Source organism: Hirundo rustica, chromosome 16 (assembly GCF_015227805.2).
Source record: "Hirundo rustica isolate bHirRus1 chromosome 16, bHirRus1.pri.v3, whole genome shotgun sequence".
Lineage (NCBI taxonomy): Eukaryota > Metazoa > Chordata > Aves > Passeriformes > Hirundinidae > Hirundo > Hirundo rustica.
The window spans coordinates 13,474,372-13,495,662 of NC_053465.1; the positions used below are offsets into that span (position 1 = coordinate 13,474,372).

At 43.7% G+C, this 21,291-nt stretch overlaps 1 protein-coding gene and 1 long non-coding RNA gene across 3 annotated transcripts in view; both read right to left on the reverse strand.

Moving 5' to 3' along the window:
• Positions 1-20,490, reverse strand: part of MMP24 (matrix metallopeptidase 24) — a 41,955-nt gene extending 21,465 nt beyond the window's left edge. Inside the window, exons 1-4 of one of the 2 annotated variants that reach the window (XM_040079692.2) lie at positions 20,392-20,490; positions 18,784-18,932; positions 13,009-13,125; positions 10,718-11,022 (exon numbers count right to left, since the gene is read on the reverse strand). In XM_040079692.2, coding sequence (XP_039935626.2) covers positions 10,718-11,022; positions 13,009-13,125; positions 18,784-18,932; positions 20,392-20,490 — 670 coding nt within the window. Of the gene's footprint in view, positions 1-10,717; positions 11,023-13,008; positions 13,126-17,679; positions 17,821-18,783; positions 18,933-20,391 lie in introns of those variants that run through there. The other variant, XM_040079693.2, reaches the window with a different exon arrangement.
• LOC131378663 (uncharacterized) lies at positions 855-4,319 on the reverse strand. The gene is made up of 4 exons (XR_009208354.1): positions 4,049-4,319; positions 3,211-3,744; positions 2,738-2,858; positions 855-1,199 (listed from the first exon to the last, which is right to left on the reverse strand). It is a non-coding gene; the product is annotated as an uncharacterized LOC131378663 (long non-coding RNA).
• Positions 20,491-21,291: the final 801 nt, after the last annotated feature.

A 21,291-nucleotide genomic window follows, 5' to 3' on the forward strand; every position in this document is an offset into this window, starting at 1 on the left:
AACATAGGTTTAAGATGAATTTTCTTAATTAGAAACAATCTGTGTTCAGGATAAACCTCATTAGCTGGTGTGATCCCAGATGAGCTAACTTACTGTAGATAGATTGCAATATAATCACACATCAACCCCAGATCTTTGGTGAAAGGACTCTCAAATTGTTTGTAACATTCTACCCTTCCCTGCAGAGTAAAGAAACACACGATTTTATTGCAAGAGCACAGAGAATATTGGAGTCATAGATAAACTATTTATATATGAACTTCCTTCAACTCTAAAACTCCATCCCTCCTGATTCTTCGATTTCAATCTTCCTCTGGAAAAACCATTCAATAGGTAACAGACACCTTGAGACAGTTTTACTTTGTGAATTTGCCAGCACATGCCTTCTTGTACAGCGTCATTCCTTTTAACTATGAAAATCCATACTAAAATGCTTTACTTGGCTAAGTAACTCACTGAATAATTCCTGTAGGTCAGCAAAGCCACTTGCTGAAATGCCTGTCAGTTCACAGCAGCAGGACACAGGGACTCCTTAGGGCACTGCTATCAGTTATTGCCACCAGAGTTTATCCCTGAGCATGTGGGCAGGCTCTGGAGAGCACACAGCACTGGGGACTGTAAATCCAGGACACAGCCTCTAAGACAACAGAAGTACAAATAATATTGCATATCTGGTTAACAGCAGAAAAGAGACTGAATCTCTGCTCTTTGTCATGTTAGTTTTATACTTTATGAACCGTATCACTCTGCCAACACATCTACATATTGTAGTGTACTCAAACACAATTAAGAAGACATATTAAGGTTATATTTTGAAATTTTATTAAAGTAAGAATGATACTGAAGAAGTCAGGTGATTGCATGTGACAATAGCATGCCTCATGTAATTACAAAAGAGATGGTGTGAACTAAACATGCTTTAAATACACTAGAATGATCCCTTCCACCCCAGCAGCCACGTAGAGACAACTGTTTCCCAAGCACAACTTAAAGAAGCTTTAGGGCTACTCTAAGCTATGCCTCGGTTCTTGCATCTTCAGACCTGGTAGGTCTGACCTGTCCAACAGAAGAACATGTGGTTTGTCTGTGCTCCTCCATTCATCCCCACAACATGCTCTGCTCAAGGAAAGCTTTTCAATCTTCTGAAGACCCTGAAGAAGGGGTGATACTGCTCTGGAATTCTGTGGAAAACGGTTTTTCTAGAAAGGAAGAAAATACATGTTAAAAAGAAATACAGGTGTTACTTTGTTCATAAGCAATTATTGCTACATGTAGCAATGAACATGTACTTTGCTTCTTAAGGAATTAATGAAAACTCTGAGAAGTGTCTAAACAGCTTCCCTGGAGAAAGGAATGATCTGCAGTTTTAAAAGGAACTGTACCACAGCCATGTTACACCGACCCCCCAAGAGACCAAGGGACTGCAGAAGAACAAAGAACCACATTATGTTACCAACATGAACGGTTATTTGCCTTTATTGCCCAAAAGGCTGTGTGCAAATCAGGGCTGGTAGCTGTGCTATACACCTTAGTAATGGTGCACACAGAAGGCACTATGAGGACAACCTCCTGTAGAAACTCAGAGGAAAAATACAAACTAATGGTCTTGAATGGTGAGACCAAAATTGACAGAGTGGACAGCCAGAGACAGGGGCAGTCATGCCATTTCAGCTGGCTCAGCGGCATGACAGTCAGTGGAGTAAGAGCGTTCAGCTGAAAAATTTACCCCAACTTTCACAAATGGAGGTTGTAATTCCATAAACAATTTAATATTAAAGAATTACTAATCTCAAAATGAAAATTCCTATTTGCCTATACCAGCAGAGAATTTGGTAGAACACATGGTAAAGCAGTAAAAAAAAAAAAAAAAAAAAAAAAAAAAAAAAAAAAAAAAAAAAAAATCACAGAAACACAAAAAAAATAGATATGACTTTCATTGCATTAGTCTTGAAGAGGAGCTATTTGTATTTTAAAAGTATTTAAATACAGCAGAGTCTACTGACAGAATTCAGTCCTGAACCCAGCTGTGGAAACACTGGAAGATGACTAAAAACCCCCAGGTCTTGGAAAAAGCAGTGTGGACAATCCAGTCTGTGATAATTGGAATCCTTTTCTGCCCATCAGGTTGAAATGATATTTAATTCCTGATGCTGGCAACAGAACAAATGTTGTTCTGGAAGCTATGAGAGTCGCTCTGTGCCACAGCGAGAGTGTTCCCTAGAACAGGAGACTTTCTGTCTTTGTCCTTCCCTGACACAGAAGTTCTTGATGGGGCTGTAAAGACTGAGTAGGACTGAGACACAAGAGAGTGGGATGGAAGAGATCTCCCCCCCAGAGTCATATTCTTGCTGGATTTGGGTAGAGAAGGCAATACTAGTCAAACTGTATTCAAACTGTGAGCTCTCCCTCAGAAACAGGAGAGAAAAGAAAAAAGGAATTTAAGCCACTCCCAAGTTTGGTGCTCACATGTGATGTCAAAATCCAGAGTACTGGGTGTCATTTCCCTGCTGATGTTACAATTCACCTCTGCCTATGGTGACCTGCAAACTCTTTTCAAGAATTCCTCTATTTTTCTTTTTTTTTTTTCCCTCCCAATGGCCTGTTGTTTTTGTCCTCCCCCCTTCAGCAAGTGGAATGCAGCAAGTTAATTAAAGACACTGTTCTATTTTGGCTCATTTCACATCATCAGTTTCTGCTTCACAAAAGGAAACTGATAAAAAGAGACTTTTTGGCTCACCTTGATTCTTGCGACCTGCTTTCTTCATAGCTGGTTTGTTTTTCATCCTTTTAAAGGAAATGACACATAATTTTGATCCTTATTGGCTCTTTCCTGTGAATCCCAGGAAGTATTTAATTCTCTGTGAAAAGAAGTAAAATACTTTACTTTGATTATACAGAAATCAATAGGATTCCAAATACCTACATAACTATATTCATACTCTGTGTATTGAATGACTACTAACAAATGCAATGGGATAACATTATTCTTTTAAGAACACTGTGAACATCAGGTGTATTGACAAGTACCATCAGGTGTTATTTACAAGTACAGTGTTTTGAAAATTTGGAATTTGGAGATGACCCTTATTAATTAATTTCTGCTATAATCAATTACTAGCACTGCCAAACTTTAAAATCCAGCCTGCATTGTGAAGCCACGGCTGTGTTTGTCGAATGACAGCAAACACACGAAAAGAAAGCACTACTTACAGAGAGATTGTCCAGGGGTGGAGAGGAGAATCTGAAGACAGAAATCTTTCCTGTGTGCTGATGGGCTTCCTCTCTTCTCTAGGTTGACAGGACAGGGTTGTAATCTCAAAAGGCTGCTGATTTAAGCTGCCTGATTTGATTTCTTTTTACTGTGGCTGGCTGTCTTGAAATCATGTGTCTCTATCCTTGCCCAAATCAGTTCAACACAGGATGTGAGAGAGCTCTGGCTTATGGGAATGATTCTCCCTCCAAGCAGCTACAGGATGAAACCAATGTTAAGTAGGTATGTCCTGGAGATTAAACACTGAACTGGTCTTCAGTGAACAAAGTACCGAGCAACAGTATGACCTGGTGATAGATCATCAAAAGGCCTGAGAGAATAAATTGAAATTTTAATACAATTTATGCCCCACTTGACTTCCAATGTGCATATGAAAGCCTTCCAGGTCTTTTGTGTTAAGTGAGTAACTTCAAAGCAGCTCTGGTTTTCGCTCTGGAAAATGCTGATGCTCATTTTCAACAAGTGTCAAAAGCCTGAAAAATAGTGATGGATTCAAAATGCCATTTGTTAGAACAAAACTCTTTAGATGTGGAGATGTTCTGTATCTGAGAAATCAAAAAAAAAGAAAATTAAAAATCTTCTTAGCAGCCAAACAGCACAAACATTTCACATGTTCTCTGTTGTGAGTTACTCACTGCATTCACACTCTGTAGATTACAGGCCTCAGTACTTCCATAGAAAATGAACATGAGAAAAAGTGGTAAAATAAGAAAGAAAAGAGACAAAGCAAGGCAAGACGCAGAGGAAACAGGAATTAATCGAGGAGAAAAGACTAACCAAGTTCTGGCAATTTGCTTGGTGAAGGTACAGGGGTTAAGGTGCATTTTCTTTTCCAAGCAAGCACTGCACTTGCACAAGTCAGGTAGGTGGGGAGCAAGCAGAGAGTAGAGAGTCAACCTAGGAAAATGGATGCCAATACAAATCTCAAAGACAAATAGAAAGTAACAGCTGGATACTCTGCATTTCTCTTAGTTCCCTCCCTCCACATAAAATATCACAACTGTAATCACCAAAACAAATAGAATAAATACTGTTTAGTCAGCAATGTTTCCAGGTGGAAACACCTGAAGTCTTTGATAATGAAGAACTGTATGACCAGTTTCTACCTAGAAAAAGCCAAACCTATTGATACCTCCCCCTTAGTACCAGGGAATCTGTTGGATATTCTAATATACATTCTATTTTAATAAGATTAGTCTAGTCAATGCTCCAGAAACCTTGTACATTCAGGGAGAGAGGGAAAAAAAAAAAAAAGAAACAGTCAGAGGGGGTTCTTCAAAAGGATCACACAGCTGGCAAAAAATACTGCCAGCTACCTTTTCATGCACGTGTGAGCATCACCGGTCCTCCCTCACAGAAGATTTCAATATTAAACAGCCCTGTTTTAAGAAGGTAACTAGCTGATAGAAACTGAATTTTATGAGCTGAATACCTTGTTATGGCTCAGAGTTGCCATGAGAAGCAACTGCAATATGCTTTTTAGTTCTAGGAACTCCAATTGTGTCTATGGCAGTGCTAAAGAATTATGGAAAATTGTAGACTGAAAGGCATGGCTGGAAGTCACCAAGCTTAACTTCCTTCTTCACACAAGGCTCATCTCAAAACTACATCAGGCTGCTAAGGACATCATCCAGCCACGTTCCAAAAGTATCAAAGGATGGAGTCCCCACAACCTCTCCAGGTGCAGCCTCTGAGTTCTACCACTCTGTAGGTGAATAAGTTTTTACCTTACACCCCAAGTGGAGTTTTTCTTGTTGCAGCTTGTGCCTCTCATCTTTTGTTCCTTTTTCTGTTCCTCCACCTCCAGGAAGAGTGTGCCTCTCTCCTCTCTCTACTATCTTCTCCTCTCTCTAATATCTCCTCAGATGGAAGACTGCTATTAGATGCTTCCTCCTCATCCTCCTCACTAGGCTGACCAAGCCCAGCTCCCCTGGTTTCATCTTGCTTACAGGGACACAAATAAAGAAGAAGGTCCAAAGAATCAAGAAGGTTTGTGATGTTAATACTGCCAGGACAGAAACAAGTAAACTTTCAGTGAAGACAGTGCTTTGAACACACTGATCAGCAGACTGAACGTCAACTTAAAGCTCTGCATTCCCCCAAACAGGCCTGTCATGATCACTGGCTGTCAGTAAGCTCCAAAATTAGCTACTGCAATCAAAATTTTCTCCTTGAGATCCTTGCTGAATATTCACATTCATCAGCCCAGACAACATTTGGCTGTCCTGAAAAAGCTGGTCAGGTTCCTGAACATATGCCATGTCCAGATGGAGACTCCAGGCTCTGCTGTTCAGGTAGATGTCCACTGAAACAATGCTACTCCTTGTGGCAGAATCACAGGGAAAAAGCTGTCCAGTTCCTCACCTCTGTGGCTGACAGAACCTTCCCAAAGGTGGTTCACGCCCTTTTCCTCCAGAGTTTCTACAGAAGCTCCTGCACTGAATTAGCACTGGATTAGACCTGTGAAATCTCATCTCCTGCACTGCTTCTGCCAGAGTCTTGCAAACTCTGGCACTATTTTTGGCTGGCTTTCTCTCAGAAGCCTTGAACAGGAAGCTTTCCAAAGAAGCCTCTGCAGGAACCCACTGGGATCTGTGAGGGACACACTCAGTTAGAACAATTATAAAATTTGTTTACTTGCTGTTAGCAAAGCTCAGCATTTCTTGCCAACATCCAAAAGGCTGCCACAGCGGTCATCCTACATTTACAGAGAAAACTTGGTACAGGTATGGAGGAGAGGCACTGAGAGATGAACTCTGTACAACGATCACACGCTGTGAAGCTGAGCCACACTGGAGTTGGTACAGAAATAACTCAGCAGCTGTGGGTATTTCCTGAAGGAGCTGAAGTGGATGTCCTGGGCACACTCCCACCTACAATGCTACATGAAAACAGATGACAGGGAGGGTCTTAAGACACTGGGCATGGCAAAAGAAATAAAATCTGGTGATCCCTGGCAGAGTATGGATACCCCAGGTCTTACCTTACTTCAATATTACAAAGACTCTCTAATCTACCTGCAGGGGGTTGACAGACACCACAGATGTAGTGGTATGGTGTTAGTGACATGCATTTTTGCTTCTAAAACACCAAGAGGGAGATTTGCCTGGGATTACTATTAATACTATTTGTAATGTTAATCTGGAGATAAAAATTTACTTTCTCTAATTAACCTGGACTAAACAAATGTTTGAGTAGTCAGAGGTGTGTAAGAGCTGTTACGTGTCACGTGGGTATTTAAACTGACAGAACTTTCAATTACTCGGGATTCCTTTTCAATTTCTTTTTGGAGTTACATACATCTATAATTATTATTTCCATATAAAGGCTAATAAATACTTGATTTGGCCAGTTAATAATCTATTTCCTGCATTGCCTCTATGCTTGAGCCAAGTAAGGTGCCAAGGGAGAGAGACTCCAGCACTGCCAAGTGTGCTCACCCTTTCAGGCTTTTGCTGCCTGAGCAATGCATTGGCATTGTGAGTCTTGAAATGGCCAGTTCAAAGCCTGCCTGGCTGTTTCTACAGCACATTTCAAGTAAAAAAAGGCCCAAAACGTCAATGAAGGACAGAAAAGTCTGGTGTTCCTTCTGATAAAACCAGTGGTTGGGACACTGAGCCTGCTCTGACATGTGCAGGTGACCAAATGCTGCGTCTGAGCAGCCAAGAGGGGCCCCGTGGCCGGGGAGCAGCTACACCCTAGGTCCTGCTGAAAGACAGGGACTCCAAGCACAGCTTCACCTGCCTCCACGTGCCAGACACCAAAGCCTAACAAGTCTGGGACCAGCTAAAGGCCAACAGCTACGTTCATTCCTATTGGAGAGCAACTTCCAGGAGAAACACGAGGTCAGTCCCCACCACTGTGCCCATGCCAGCTGCTCCTTACATGGGGTTGTGTAGGTAATTTATCTCTAAATACTCCCCCTACTTTTCAGTTGCATCTTGTTTGCTGCATCACTTCTCTGATTTGCCTTGGTTCCTCCAAATTCCAATGTTCTGCTTCATGCTTCCAGCTGCTCTCATCAACACTGTCACCAGAAAACAAACAAATTCTGTATCCCATGATCCCAGAGCTGCTCCCGGAGTTCAACCTCCTACCTGGTTTTACCCATCCTCATCATTAGATCATCTAAATTAATCTTCCACAGCTTGCTTATGAGAATGCCAGAAAAGGCAGTACAATTATGAAGATAAATCAGCAACCATAAATTGAAAGTACAGTCTTACTTGGCTAAAGAAACTGAATGCCTGAGTGGAACTGTAACTAATATCCAGCGGAGAGGAAACTTTGCATTCACTTTGAAATCCTATGCAGGGGTCATTCTTCACAGCAGAAGAAAATAGAAGGGTTGGTGCATGTGTCCCTATTACCAAGGGCTCAAGAGGACGACCAACAGCATCACAGCTACTATGATTACACCAATAATTTTAAGGGACATGGTATTTGCCATGCTGTTCACAAGGGCAAAATCAGTACAATAATGACAAGGCAAAATGATAATGAGTATATAAATACCAAGTAACTATACCCTAGCTGCAATGATAAAGTTGCCAATAACCCCAGTGGATTACCACAAGGCATCTTTACAAGACAGAAGCTTTCATCAACGAGAGCTCCAAGGCAGATTGCTCAAATTTTCCCTTCAGCAAATACACATTCTTGTCAGGAGCAGAACATTTTACACTGTGATATTCTGTGGGTTGATGTAAAGATACCATTGTTACTTCAATCTTATTTCAAGACGCTTACAGTCATTGAACAGACCCTGAATGGCCAAACCAGTTCCTCTTCTGCACGTGAATAAATGAGAGCTTTGCTAATGATTTACTGTTTTTTTTTTTTTATTATTCTTTCGCTGAGGTTTCTTCAATTACAGACTGATCAACCCCATTGCCACAAAATACATATCTTAAGGACAAGCAAGACCATGCTTGAAGAAATAATCTTGTTAAAGAGATTATATTGTCCCCACTAATGCCTTATTTTCAACAAAAATTGGCAGTGAACTGAGCAGGAAACACCTGACCAAGAAGAAACTCTTCAAGCCCTGCTAAAAGCCTTTCAAATAGAACACATCAGAGGGGAGAACCTGAAGCTAGTGAATGCTCCAGTGACAAGGAATAGTAAAACAGAAGGAAACCCCTCCCTAAAGAGGCCTGGATCATCCAGTGAAGAAGCACAACACCTTCACAATTGCATACCAAAGATAAGGATGCAGGCAAAACCAAATTCCTCACACAACACTTCCATAATGCTCTGACTACAGCCTTACCCATGTCACTCTCAAAAAATCAAATTCCCCTTCTACCATCAACACTTCCCCTAGGTGGAAGGGTAAAATACAACCCCACCATTCTCAACATCCTCACTGGTGACATTTTAAAAAAGCCTGTGCAGCCCAGTCTATGCAGCACAGTAATCTGAAAGCACATACACAGGTGAGATCCTCTGAAAAGGACATTTCAATTTCTTCTTTTCCTTCTATCAATTCTTACACAAAGTGCATACCAGCCCCTCAAATACCAATTCATGAACTTTGAGGACACCACTCATAACAGTCACACAGCACAGCAGAGAAATATATCATGTTTTTGAAAGAGCCACATGGATAAGAATAGCATAAAAATAACTTTTATAAAAAGGGAGACCAGAGACCCTCTACTCATTGTATGCACTGCTCTCAAACACCATCCTAAAAACTGCATTAAAAAAAAAAAAAAAAAATCCTCGAAGAAGTGATCACCTGTGGTAGAACATCCTACCAAAGGATGGAAAATGTTCTGCAGAGCCATATCTGCCAGTCTATAAGCTGGCTCCCAACCTTGTTAAGCTTAGCTCAGTAGGAAACATTCTGTGCAGAAAATGAGAATAGAAAAAAACAAGTACAACTTGTCGAAACCTTCCTTTCCCCCTTTCTGTAAGGACCTTCTACCCCAGCCACCAGCACTCCCAGGTCTCATACATGGGCTTTCCTGGGAAGTCATATCCAATACCTGGGCCTCCCACACTACCATAGCTGAGCTCAAATAACTACTGAGACCAGGCTGAAGTGGCACAGAGCACTGACACACACAAACACACCTTGCTGCTGCAGCTCTCACAAGGTAACCACTCGGTCTCTGACTATCTGTCACTCCCGATCCTGGAGGGAGCTCTCCAGCCACAAACCTAGGAATAAAAATTCCTAAGATTTCAAGACAGCAAAATAGTGCTTCTTGGTCACACTCTAACCTCCCCCAGTCTCCATACATTCCCTTTTTCCACACCCCACCTCTCTCTTTCTCAGCCTACACCTCCTCTAGTCTTTTACACATGCCAGGAAACATTATTTCTCTTTCCCTACAAAGGCAAGTATCATATCATTTCTGCTTTCCTACAAATTAGCACTCCCTCACTGAACCTGACAGCTCCATTTCCTGTCAAAGATGATCTGATACCAACTCACAACTCTGCAAATTTTCCCCATTTGCAATCCAGTCTGAAAGCACCTTAAGTCACCTTTAGGCTAGGTCTGAAGGTGGCTTGTGTGCATGAAAGCTTTTCTTTTCAAACTACACTGTTTGGTCTAATGAAAGACATCACCTCTGCATATGTCCTTGGGCATCATGGGCACAACAACACTGCTGTTTTTATACAGTTTAAAAATCAAGACATATTTACAGTCCAAGTAAACTTTTAATCCTTATCAAAATATCAAAACATGATTTTGGATCCCTAAAGGCTTAAAGACATGTAATTCCTCCCAAACCATTAGGACTGTGGAAATTGGAGAGATATTTTGTGAGGCCACTGTGAAATTCTGATTATCAGCCTACACTTTTTACAAGGCATCACTATTCTCAATCAAAGGTTTGAAAATAGAACAGAAAGGGCTCATTGCCTTTAGAGAGTAAGATAAAGCTCGAAAGATGTAGAAACTCTTCATGCTTAGTAAGATAAAAACAGTTGTCCCAATCATCAGTCTTCCTTAACTAATCAGCCAGACCCAAACTCTGACAGGATAAGGAATTCCAGAGTGTGAGAAAACAAATATGGATCAAAACAAATTGACATTCAAACGTCTTCATTCTCAACTTTCCATTCATCTTTACAACTAACTTTAATTGCCCTTGGAAAGTATTCCATATGATACAATTTCAACACTCTTTTTTACAACTTTCCCCTCCCAGAGTTGTGGGTTTTGTAGCAATTAAGGCCCAAATCTTGAGAGATATAAGAAGCCAGCAGACATGCTCTTCTGTCCACTCCTGAAAGTCACACCATGCACAGCCACAAACAAACTAATAATATTCTTTTCCCATTTAAGATAGAATACATATTTAGAAAGCATCTGAACCTCTGTATGGGATGCAGAAGTTCCACCAAGCAAATACTTTCTAGCTGAAAGCTTGTCAGTGTGTCTGCATCCAACTTATCCTTGCTGGGAAAGATGATCTGCACTCTTACCATCATGATTAGAATTTCCCAGGGTCCATGGCTCATCTGAGTCAAAGTGAGTGTCTCCTCCAATTCCTGGTCCAGGAAAGTAAGCGTGAGCCAGGAATCCACCTTCTCCATCAAAGGGAGAACTGTCTCCATGGAAACCAGAAGCAAAAAATATCATAATATCTGCCTCCTTTCTGTCATTTTTAATTTCATGGTAAGGGACCTCTTCAAAGGTAAGTGGTGTCACTCTCTGCCAAACATCAAAGGCCTGACGAATGGCTCTCCTTGTATCAATCTCGCCAACCTTGGGGGTGTAGTTGTGTACACTGTGGGAATGAGAAAGAAGAGATGTTTCAATTTGCAGAATGCATTTGAGACTTACCAATATATAGCCACACAGTTTCAACTTCCAAAGGGAAGTTTTTTGCAGACACTACTCTGGCATGCAAAGTTTTGCTGTTACAAAGAAAGTTACCAAGAGAATTACCACCCTGATCTGAACTCTACATTTATTAACAAGAATCTTCATAATGCTTTGGTTGATTTGGGATCTCTTGCTAAAAACCTTTCAAATCTGGGTGTAGACAGCTGAGTAACTTTTTTTAAAAAAGTAAATTACTTCAGATTTTGTCTGAAGTTATGCTAAGATGGAATCTATAACATGAAGAAGACGTGACCACTAAACAAACTTCCAGTAAACTACATAACCTTACTTACATGACCCGCTTCATTCTCCGAACTACTTAAAATATTTTAGAGCTCATAAGAGTGATGGATCTGCCAGTTTTGTGCGGCCCAGTCCATGACAGCTAAAGATACAGAGTTTGGAGAGAGTGAGGGGCATTTAACTGCACATAAATGTCCCATAATTCTAAACTTTATGTTAAAAATGTGGTTCATGAGGTTTTTTGTGCATGTGCATATAATAGCCTCATGATCTATTAAACTTGCGGAATATGAAGTATCTATGTCGTGGGAACTATTTTCAGTCTTTAATGAAGCTGGCTCAATTTAATATAAACACACTGTAACACATTCAGTGGTGAATCGAAACACCCATCACCTGAATGCATGCTGCAAATACTAAAATTGGAAAGCTAAACAATTACTGGTTCGACAAGGGCAGCAGTGCAGCCATCTGCCAATCTGCTTCTCTTGCTTATGTATATGCTTAAGACATATTTTATTTATATTACTATGTTTTATTTATATTTCCATACCACCTTCCCCTAAGGTCCAGAAAAGGTTAGAAGAAGGATGTCATTCTCAGCCATCCACATACAGAAAGCACCCCCTTACAATTTGGGCTAAAATAATGATTATTGGTGGAAGCTTTGAACTAGTCCCCAGAACAAGTCCCTCCTCCCAGTCTCTGCAGTCCCTCACTGTTACTTGAAGTACCCTCCTCCTCCGTTCTCAGAATTCTTGGCAGAAGCAACAGAGGGCCCAAGTCCCTGATCCTCTTCCCCTTCACACCATCACGTCCTTTCCTGCACATTCTGGCATTTTCCCCATGCTGATCACTCACAATTATACCTCTTCACTGCAGACTTTGTTTCTGTCTTAGCCTTACTCAGTTCTTCTCCTTAATGACTACATCTCTAATTTTCACTCCTTTGTAATCTCCTTTCCCCCTCCAAAAAATTTAAAAGGCTGTAATTTCAACTAGAGAGTGAGTTAATTTTAAGTGACATTCCTATTGCCAGAAACCTCCACCAGCTATCTTTCGGCAACTGCCTTTCAGAAGCTCACAGCCCGACTGACTCAGAACATATCTCTGGGAAACAACTGCCCCTCTGCAACATTCCCTCAACATCAGTAGCTCACCCCAGATGGCCTAACCTTAGCTGGCTTAAGTCTGGACATAAGCAAGAGCTCTACTACAGGAGCAAAAGCAAAACCTCTGCAAAAATAAATGCTGCAAATCAGGAGGAGAAAGCATCTCATCCTCAAACAGTGATGTTCCTTCTGCTTTAATGGTTTGTTAAAGGCGACACATGATCTAAAGGTTAGAGCCTTAGATTTCTAACAGAAGAAAAAGGGTTTTGCTAAGATTTTTCTCCCAAAATTACACAACTGATGGCTGCGATTTATGTGCCTTTACTGACCAGTCACTTTCTAATTGATAACAGACTCTTCAGTTACTCCAGTGCTCTGATAGTATTCTCCTCCACCACATTGTGAGAATGAGAGCCTGGACTAGACATTACAGGGAGGATGCAGTTTCAATTTAAAAGTACTTACAAATTCTGCATGCCAAACAAACACAGACCATTTTTTCCTCATCAAACAGGGGGAGGGGTGGGCTGTACCTGTAGGTTATGTGCTTCTGTCTCCACTTCTGGCCAGTGAGTGCATACCGCTTTTTCCTCCGGCTGCGACGTAGGTGGGGATGATCCGGAACTCCACATCGAGGCTTCTTCATCCACCTTCAAGTAAAGGGAAAAAAAGAACAAAAAACAAAAAAAACACCAAGCTACACAAAGAGTTTGGAAAAGAGATTTCAAAGAACTCAGAGGGTGACTGGAAGACTCTGAGAGATGGCCAACGCTGACCCCAAGAAGGGTTCTGTCCTCCCTCTGTCAAGTTTTTCCTCTGCACAGGGCTGTGCTACCCACCTCTGCTGGCAATCCACACACCTCAGCACACCAAAACAACTCCATTTTTCCCTGTGGAAACACAGATTCCAGATCAGGTAGTCCCTATGCTTGACAAGAGCTTAATGATGATAATGCCACAAGAGACCCAAATCAAAATTGCAGGTGAGTGTGCCCTGGGATCAAACTCATCTATCACGTACTGGATCCACTCTCCATTTGGTAGAGTGGTCCTGTGCCACTGAAAAAGAATCCAGTTCATACCTCTCTAGGTAAAACTGAACAAGTGCAAACACAACCCTCCCAGATAACAACTAAGGCTTTCACTTGAAATCATCAGAACAGATCCCTCCAGTCTCTGGGTCACACATACCAAATTCCATTAGGTTCTCTCCATAACCCCTGACTCTTGATGTCACTCATGATGTAAGAAACTCTAGTCTCTATTACCAAGTGAACCGGAAGAGCAAAGGACGCTGTCCCTTGCATAGGGATCCAGGCTGTATTATCAGAGAAGTCCACTCTCCTTCCCTACCTCCTTCACCTCCAGCCTTGACAGATCTTGTTTATTTCTTACAGCAGCTTGGGCATGGTCAAACACTGGAAGAGGTTGCCCGAAGAAGTGGCAGAATCTCCATTCTTGGAGATATACAAAACCCAACTGGAAATGGTGCTGGGCAACTTGCTCTACATGTTCCTGTTTCAGGAGAGGGTTGGAATCGATGAACTCAAGATGTTCCAACCAACCTCAATGATTCTCTGTCAGAGAATCAAGGAGAAATAGACAGTTGCTCAAAATACACCTGCTCATGTGGGCACACTCCAGAGAAGCCAGAAGTGGCTTATGAAGGAACAAAACTGTCCATCACTGCATGTGACAGCTGGGGAAGAGGGAGACAAGGACAGAGACTGAGGAACTACAGGCATTGGTCTCCACAAGTCCCCAGTCACGTCCTTTAAGATTTTGCAGTGCATCCCAGGACAGGAGAGAAGAGCCCAAGAATAATGCAAGCATACTCCGGCCACAAATTCCCCCTAAGCAGATTGGCACTGTCTCAGCCACTGGAACTCTTCAGGCATTTCACACATTTGATTCACTCACTATGATGGCAAAGGCAATTGACACCAAGCCCTAAAGAACACTTTGCAGGAGATGCCACTGCCTCATTACACACAAGAAAAGCATTCTACCCAGTCCTGGCCCATTTCTCACACAACACCAAATTCTTTCCTCCCTCCTCAGTAAGGTTTCTCCTGCATCCTTGGCCACCCAGAGGACAACTTTTGGCCTCCAAATGCAGACATTCCTCTTTCAACTGCATCCAGCAAATGGCAAGCAGTCCACACTTGTCCCTAATCAATGAACATCTTATTCACCAAAAAATATTAGCCCCAGACCTTCAGGAAGGGACAGTCTCCCATCACCAGTAGATGGTTTACAAGATTTTTTGCCAGGACATGTTTTAAATTAAAACCAACCAGACGGACAGACATTGTGCCTCATCAGAACATTGTTTCAGAACACACACACCTGCTCCCAATTGAGGTAGCCATGCAGCCCTTTCTTGACTCCACTTCCTATACGTAATTCTGGTTACTTATAAATTTCAGTGAAGTCATCTGTCATCGTCTCCCCACCAAGAACAGAGCAAATGAGAGCTGTTAGACACATTGCACTGTACCTGACAAGAACCCAAGCTGTGTATATAATGCCAGCACAGATCTTCCCTACTTACATCACCTCACATTTATCAGCACTGTGTATCTTTCAGAAATCCAGGCAACCTGTGGAAATTGGATCTGTCTTGCCCACACAACTGCTGCCACCTTCAAAGAAAAGCAGTACATCTACAATTTGCTTTTAGAAATATCAATTCAACCTGAACACACTGTGTTTTTCCAAGTGTCCTTTATTTGTGCTCTTTTGCATTGCTTCTTGCACTTGCCTAGAGAGACCTGAAGCTAACTGTCACCCGTATTCTCACACATATTTCCTGAGTTTTCAGGGGTTTTTTTAGTTCCACTCGTATGTTATGATACAGTATTTTTATCATAATCTTACACAAGCCATAGTGTAAATCAGATTTTCACCTCTTGAGCTTCATGGGAACTCCAGTAGTCTGAACATCACCATCATCAGGCCCTGACTGTAGTCAGAAAACAACCTTCTGTTTTATCCTTATTAGTATCATCTAGAAGACAAAATATTAACAGAGTGGTACAACCAAACCAGCCTGCATGTGTAGAGAAGTCACTGGGGCTGTCCAGGGCACTGCTGACACACCAGCAGGACCTCACACTTCAGCAACTGTTTCCCGCCAAGTTCCCAACACTTGCCCTATGCCCAGCTGGCGACAGGAATTCACCCCTATACAGTTCAGCCCACTGTTATCAAAGCCTGAACTGCACAGAGAGCCCACAGAAAGTGAATTCCCTCCAGCAGTCAAACTCCCTGTCCCCTTGCTAGCTCCTGGTACAGGCACAGGGCATGGGGCTGTTCCAGAGGAAGCTGCAATACCAACACCTGGACTTCTTGAGCTTCAAGGACTTCTTGAGCCAAAGCTTCCAAGGTAGAGCTGTTGAGACTCATGCTGCCTATAGCCCCTAACCCCTCTTAATGTAATTTAAAAATTATATAAAAACTCCATTCTACTAAGGCCTGTCTGAACCCCAATATTCTACCAAAGTTTATTCCAGAGCTCAGCTACTGCCTGCCTGAAGCTAAGTAACAGAGCCCAGCCACCTGGTTGGAGCTCAGCAGTACCCGAGCTATCGTCAGCCTGAGCTAATGTCAAGCTGAGAATGTTTATCTGGATCAGTTCCTTGATTCAGACATATGGGCCCTGGTCTAATTACATGGACCAGGGTACAAATCCAGCCATCTCTCCTCCTCTCAGCAGGACAGGTCTGTGGCAAAATATCCACAAAACTGTAGCTTGCTGCTCTTTATGATAGTCATTCTCTATTGAGCAGTTTAGATAACCCCCTCTGTGTTCCAGGGGAAATCATTACATCAGAAACAACAAAAGACAATTACTTGAAGCAAGGTTCAGTTACTTATGCTTGATTCCCCCTCCATATTTTTTAAATGGGAACACTGGTTCATCAAAATTTATTCTTGGCACTCCTGAGGCACAGACTACTGCATTCCTCCAGCTGCTTGGCATCAGAAAACAAGCAATTTCCAAAAGCAGTGACATCCAGTTCTTGTCCAGACACACCTGCTTTCCCCAGCTCAGGCTCCAAGCCCTTCACAAGACTCTCCTAAAGAAAGGGAGCTTCTGGGTACCAAAAAGCAGTGGTGTTTCTTTCCATCTCCCACTAGCAGCACCTGCATGGTGGCTTCCACATGCTTGGATACCAATCCTGGAGGAAAAAACAAGCTCCAGATTTGAGGGCATGTGGGAAAGGAGATGAGAAGCTTTAGGCTTCCATAATAAGTGTAAATAACTCTGTTTCTTCAAGTCACTTTAAAGAGACAGAACTTATGATACTGACGGAAGTGACAGAAAAATTCCTAACTGCAATCTCAAAACTCCTAATACTGACTGAAACAATGGCTTAGTAAATGCTTGAGTAATTCAGAGCCCTTGGAGGCAGCTTGCCTTGCCAGCTCTCTTCCTTCTGTCATCTTCCACAACCAGGTGTGAGGAAGTGACAGCCCACCACAGCCCAGGAAGATGTCCCTCCAGCTCAAACAACAGGCTCTCTGCTAATAGCAATCTGGACCTCTTTTTCCATTCATGCAAATTCTAGGCAAATTCCACCCTGCCATACAACGTATGGACCCGCTGACCCAGGACAAATGGAGGCAGAGCAACCCAACATTGCCTCCGAAGCACACCAGAGCTTGGTTTCAGCTGAGGTCCCAAGCTTTTGGAGACTTGAGTTTCAGAAGAGGGAACCATCCAGGTTTTTCACTCAGCTTTTGGGTGTTCATGCACTGATCAAGCCCTGCCCATAAATACAAACTCACTAAAATGTGGGCAACACCTTCCTTTCCTTCAGAAAAACTTTTACTTACTAAAGCAGGGACTCCCACACAGTTTGCTCCCTTCCCCTGTCACCGACAAGGCATCAGAAGCAGCTCCTTAACTTTCCAAACTAGCACCCCAGTATCACAGCCCCTTCGTTTCCCATCCCCTTCAAAATCATCAGCATCCCAAATCCAAGCTTCTACACACCAATTGCACACACAGAACCTTGCTCGATGGCTCTCCTTTGGCATTCACCTACAAATGGCAAAGAGATTTCAGATGGAAAATCTCCACTTTTAAAAAGCATTTAGTTTTCAACTCATTTGAAAAGCAAACAGGACTTTTTCTGTCCCTCAATGGAGAACAAGGGGCCCTTCCTGTGAAATAAAGGGGGGAATGTTACACTCACTGGAGGTAGTCCCAGCCCAGGATGATCCCCTCCTGTCCAATTCACTAATTTCTTCTGCTTCTCCCTCTTCTTGCAGTCTGGAAGGTATAAAACCAAACTCCTTTGTTCTTCACATTATTTGGTGACTTTGTGGCCCTTTCTTTTGTCCTACTGCTTTTGCCAGCAGTGTGCCCTATAAGGAGATATGAAGAATCAGGCAGAACATGCTCTGAAAGGGTCTGCTAATGTAGCAAGGGCAAGGGACAACTAAGCAGGGCCTAAGCAAGTTCCACTGGGCTTTCTCCTTTTGCTCACCATGTTGGTTTTTTTTTTTCCCCAGAAAGCCTAAGGAAGACCTTCTCTGCATTCTGCTTCAGCTAGCAGATGCTCCCCAGACCAATAGCAGATGGATCCAGCCACTACAGAACACCCCAGCAAAAATTCAAGAAGCCACTTTCACACCACCCTTTGCAGCCCACATTGAAGAGAAGACTAAAAAAACAAAGTCCCTCCAGCCCTGGCGATTTACACTAATGCTTCTGAGCTGTCAAAACTCTGATCACAAGCAACAACACATGGTCAACTTACAGCAGAAAACATCCAATGTCTAACAAATGGCAACTATGGGCAGCTAAGTAGACTTGACTACCATCATCAGACTACAGAAACTCACTTCAGTCCAAACTATGGATTTACACAAATAGCATCTATGGAGATACACAAATTCAATCAATTAGGAAACAGAATTGAAGCCATTTCTGGAGCCAGAATTTTAACCTAAATTCAGACAGAGATGGAAATAAATTAAACCCTTGATGTCTTCACTTTCAGAAGCTCACAGGATTCAGGCTTCAATTGTGCAGCAGCAATGGGGATCTGTGTTCAAAGAATAACAGTAACAAGAGCTTCGCCTTACACTCACAAAAAAAATGTTGGCAAAAAGAAAAGTAGAATTGTCCACAGGTTTTTGTTAGACACCTTTTCATAATCAAGACTTCTCTGGTACAGTCAGTCAGGCAAATCTATCCCTTTTGAGGACTTCTTGCACCGGGAATAATTAGCCAGGAAATATGACGGACAACAATGAACTGAGAAAAAGAAAGACACAAGTAGCCTTAATCTTACTCAATAGTTGTCTGGTCCAAAACTCCTGTTACTGGGATTCCATAAAACTGTTGCATAGTGGCAACTGCAGACTGCACAGCTTTTCCTGACTGCAAGGGAGACATTTGGCTGTCAGATGGAAGTAAGTAGCCATAAGTTTTTAACCAACCCTGAAAAAGAAAGAAACAGATGGTAAGATGCCACAGTAATTTTTCAACATAACAGTTCAGAACATTTCCTCGAAAGAAAAAGTGACAAACTATCCCCCAAAAATTAGCCATCTCTCTTTTTTTTTTGTTAGGTTTGGTAATATCACCTGATTCCTAAGAAGGGCTGAGGACCCAGCTTAATATCACTCCGGGAACGGGGAAAGAAGATGCCTGTTCTCCCTTAACATAACACAGCAGCAGGAAAGGGGCTCAAGCCAGGAGTAGCACAAGTGGGAGAACAAACCCCTGTTTCTCTGTGGCAACAAGATGCCAGAAGCCATCAGGGAGAAAGAAAGGCCTTGCTTCCAAAGCAGGAGAAAGAATCACAGAAGGGTTGGAAGCCCATCTCATTCCACTCCCCTGCCATGGGCAGGAACATCTTCCACTATGGTTTAGTTGGTTATTCCAAGCCCTGTCCAACCTGACCTTGGACACTTCCAGGGATGGAGCAGTCACAGCTGCTCTGGGCCACCTGTGCCAGGGCCTCCCCACCCTCACATTCCTTCCCAATATCCCATCTAATCCTGCCTGATGGCAGTGGGAAGTTATTGCCTGTACCCTGTCCCTCCAGACCCTCATCCCAAGTCCTTCTCCAGCTCTCCTGGAGCCCCTTTAGGCACTGGAAGGGGCTGTATGGTTTCCTTGGAGCCTTCTCTTCTCCAAGTGAACACTCCCAGCTCTCCCAGCCTGGCTCAGAGCAGTGGAGCTCCAGCCCCCACAGCATCTCCATGGCCTTGTGCCAACAGCTCCTTGTTGGTGTCCTGTTGGGAGCCCCAGAGCCGGAGGCAGTGCTCCAGGTGGAATAGGGAAGCGACATGAGAGCATGGACTGGACATGCAAAAGTTCACCAAGGGCACATACAGGGCTACTAAACACGGGCATCATCAATAGCTCCAGACAAAGCCAACCTGCAAAACTGCTCCAAGACCATTTGCTACCCCTGCCTTGGCCTCTGAGAAGCACAATGCTAGGACGCACTATTAATAACCAACATTAGCTGCCCCCGAGCAGCGAGAACAGAGGACAGTAACCAAAAGAGCTCGGAGTGGGGCTGCCCTTGAGCATCCCCCTTCCCTCCCGGCCGCCCTCAGAGGTGGCAGCGGGAAGGGGACTCCATACGATGGCTACCCGGACACTCCGAGAAGCTGCTCCCGGAGACTGATGCTTATGATCACACGGGAGGGGCACGGCGGCTTCTCCGGCTGGTCGCAACTTGCCGAGGCGCGGCCGGAGGAGCTGTGCCCGCACACTCGAGCTCAGCCCGGCCCTGCGGGAGATGATGGAAAGCTTCTGGCGGAGGAAGGCGGAGGAACTGCTGCCCGCCCGGCCTTCCGGCTCACCCCGAGACCCCCAGCGCACATCGCGGCTCCGGGACGCCGGAGGCAGCCGCGGCCCCGCCCGGCCCCGCTCGCGAACCTACCCGGCCGGTGCTGGTGTCGGCGGCGGCGCGGAGCAGCGCGCAGAGCAGCGGCAACAGCGGCCCCGCCGCGCCCAGCGCCCGGCGCGGGCAGCGCGCCATGGCCCCGGCGGGGCCCGGGCCCGGCTCGGCACCGGCGGGGCTCGGAGCGCTCCGGCGCCGCGGCTGCGGCTGCGCGGCTGCCCGGAAGGGGAAGGGGAAAGGGGGACGGGGAAAGAGGAAAGGGAAAGGGAAGGCGGGCGGCGGAATCTGTCGCTTCCTCTGCTGGTGGGCCCGGGGTTGTCCCGCGGGGAGTGCGGCCGCGGGTCGCTCTGACCGGCCGGCGTGTTGCAAAGCGTGGAATATGCAAAGTTTTCTTAAGAAAGGCTGTTCTTCGATGTGACCATCTCCGGAGAAAATGTGTTGTCAGGTGCGGGTAGCTGACAGCAGAATAGCTGTAGTGAGACGTTAATTTTGAGGAACTAAGGATTTTTTAGGAAAGTTAAGATAATAAGTTGCTGAATTAGCTGAAGTAGATAGGTAATCTTTGTTCGCAGTTAACAGAAGCCGGATCTTAGATAAGCTACCCCGGATCTTGTAACTCATTTCTTGTCAGGTTTATGTTTATGTAGTTGTCCTTGTAATGAAAAACAAAATGTGGTAAATAGGACATAAGATAGCTGCAGATTTCCTGCTTAAAGGACCCATTGAACACAGGAAACTGTAAGTTCTACCAAGGAATCATTTGTCACGAATACATTGAAAAGGTAGAAAGGTCAGGACGAGGAAGACTCATCTTACTTCCTCATTTTAGGTGACTCCTCCCCAAAATAGACCCCCGACTCATTTTAAGAAACAAAGTACACATGCTTAATAGCCTTTTTGTCAATTAGCATATGAAGCGAGGAATGGGAGGTGACAGGG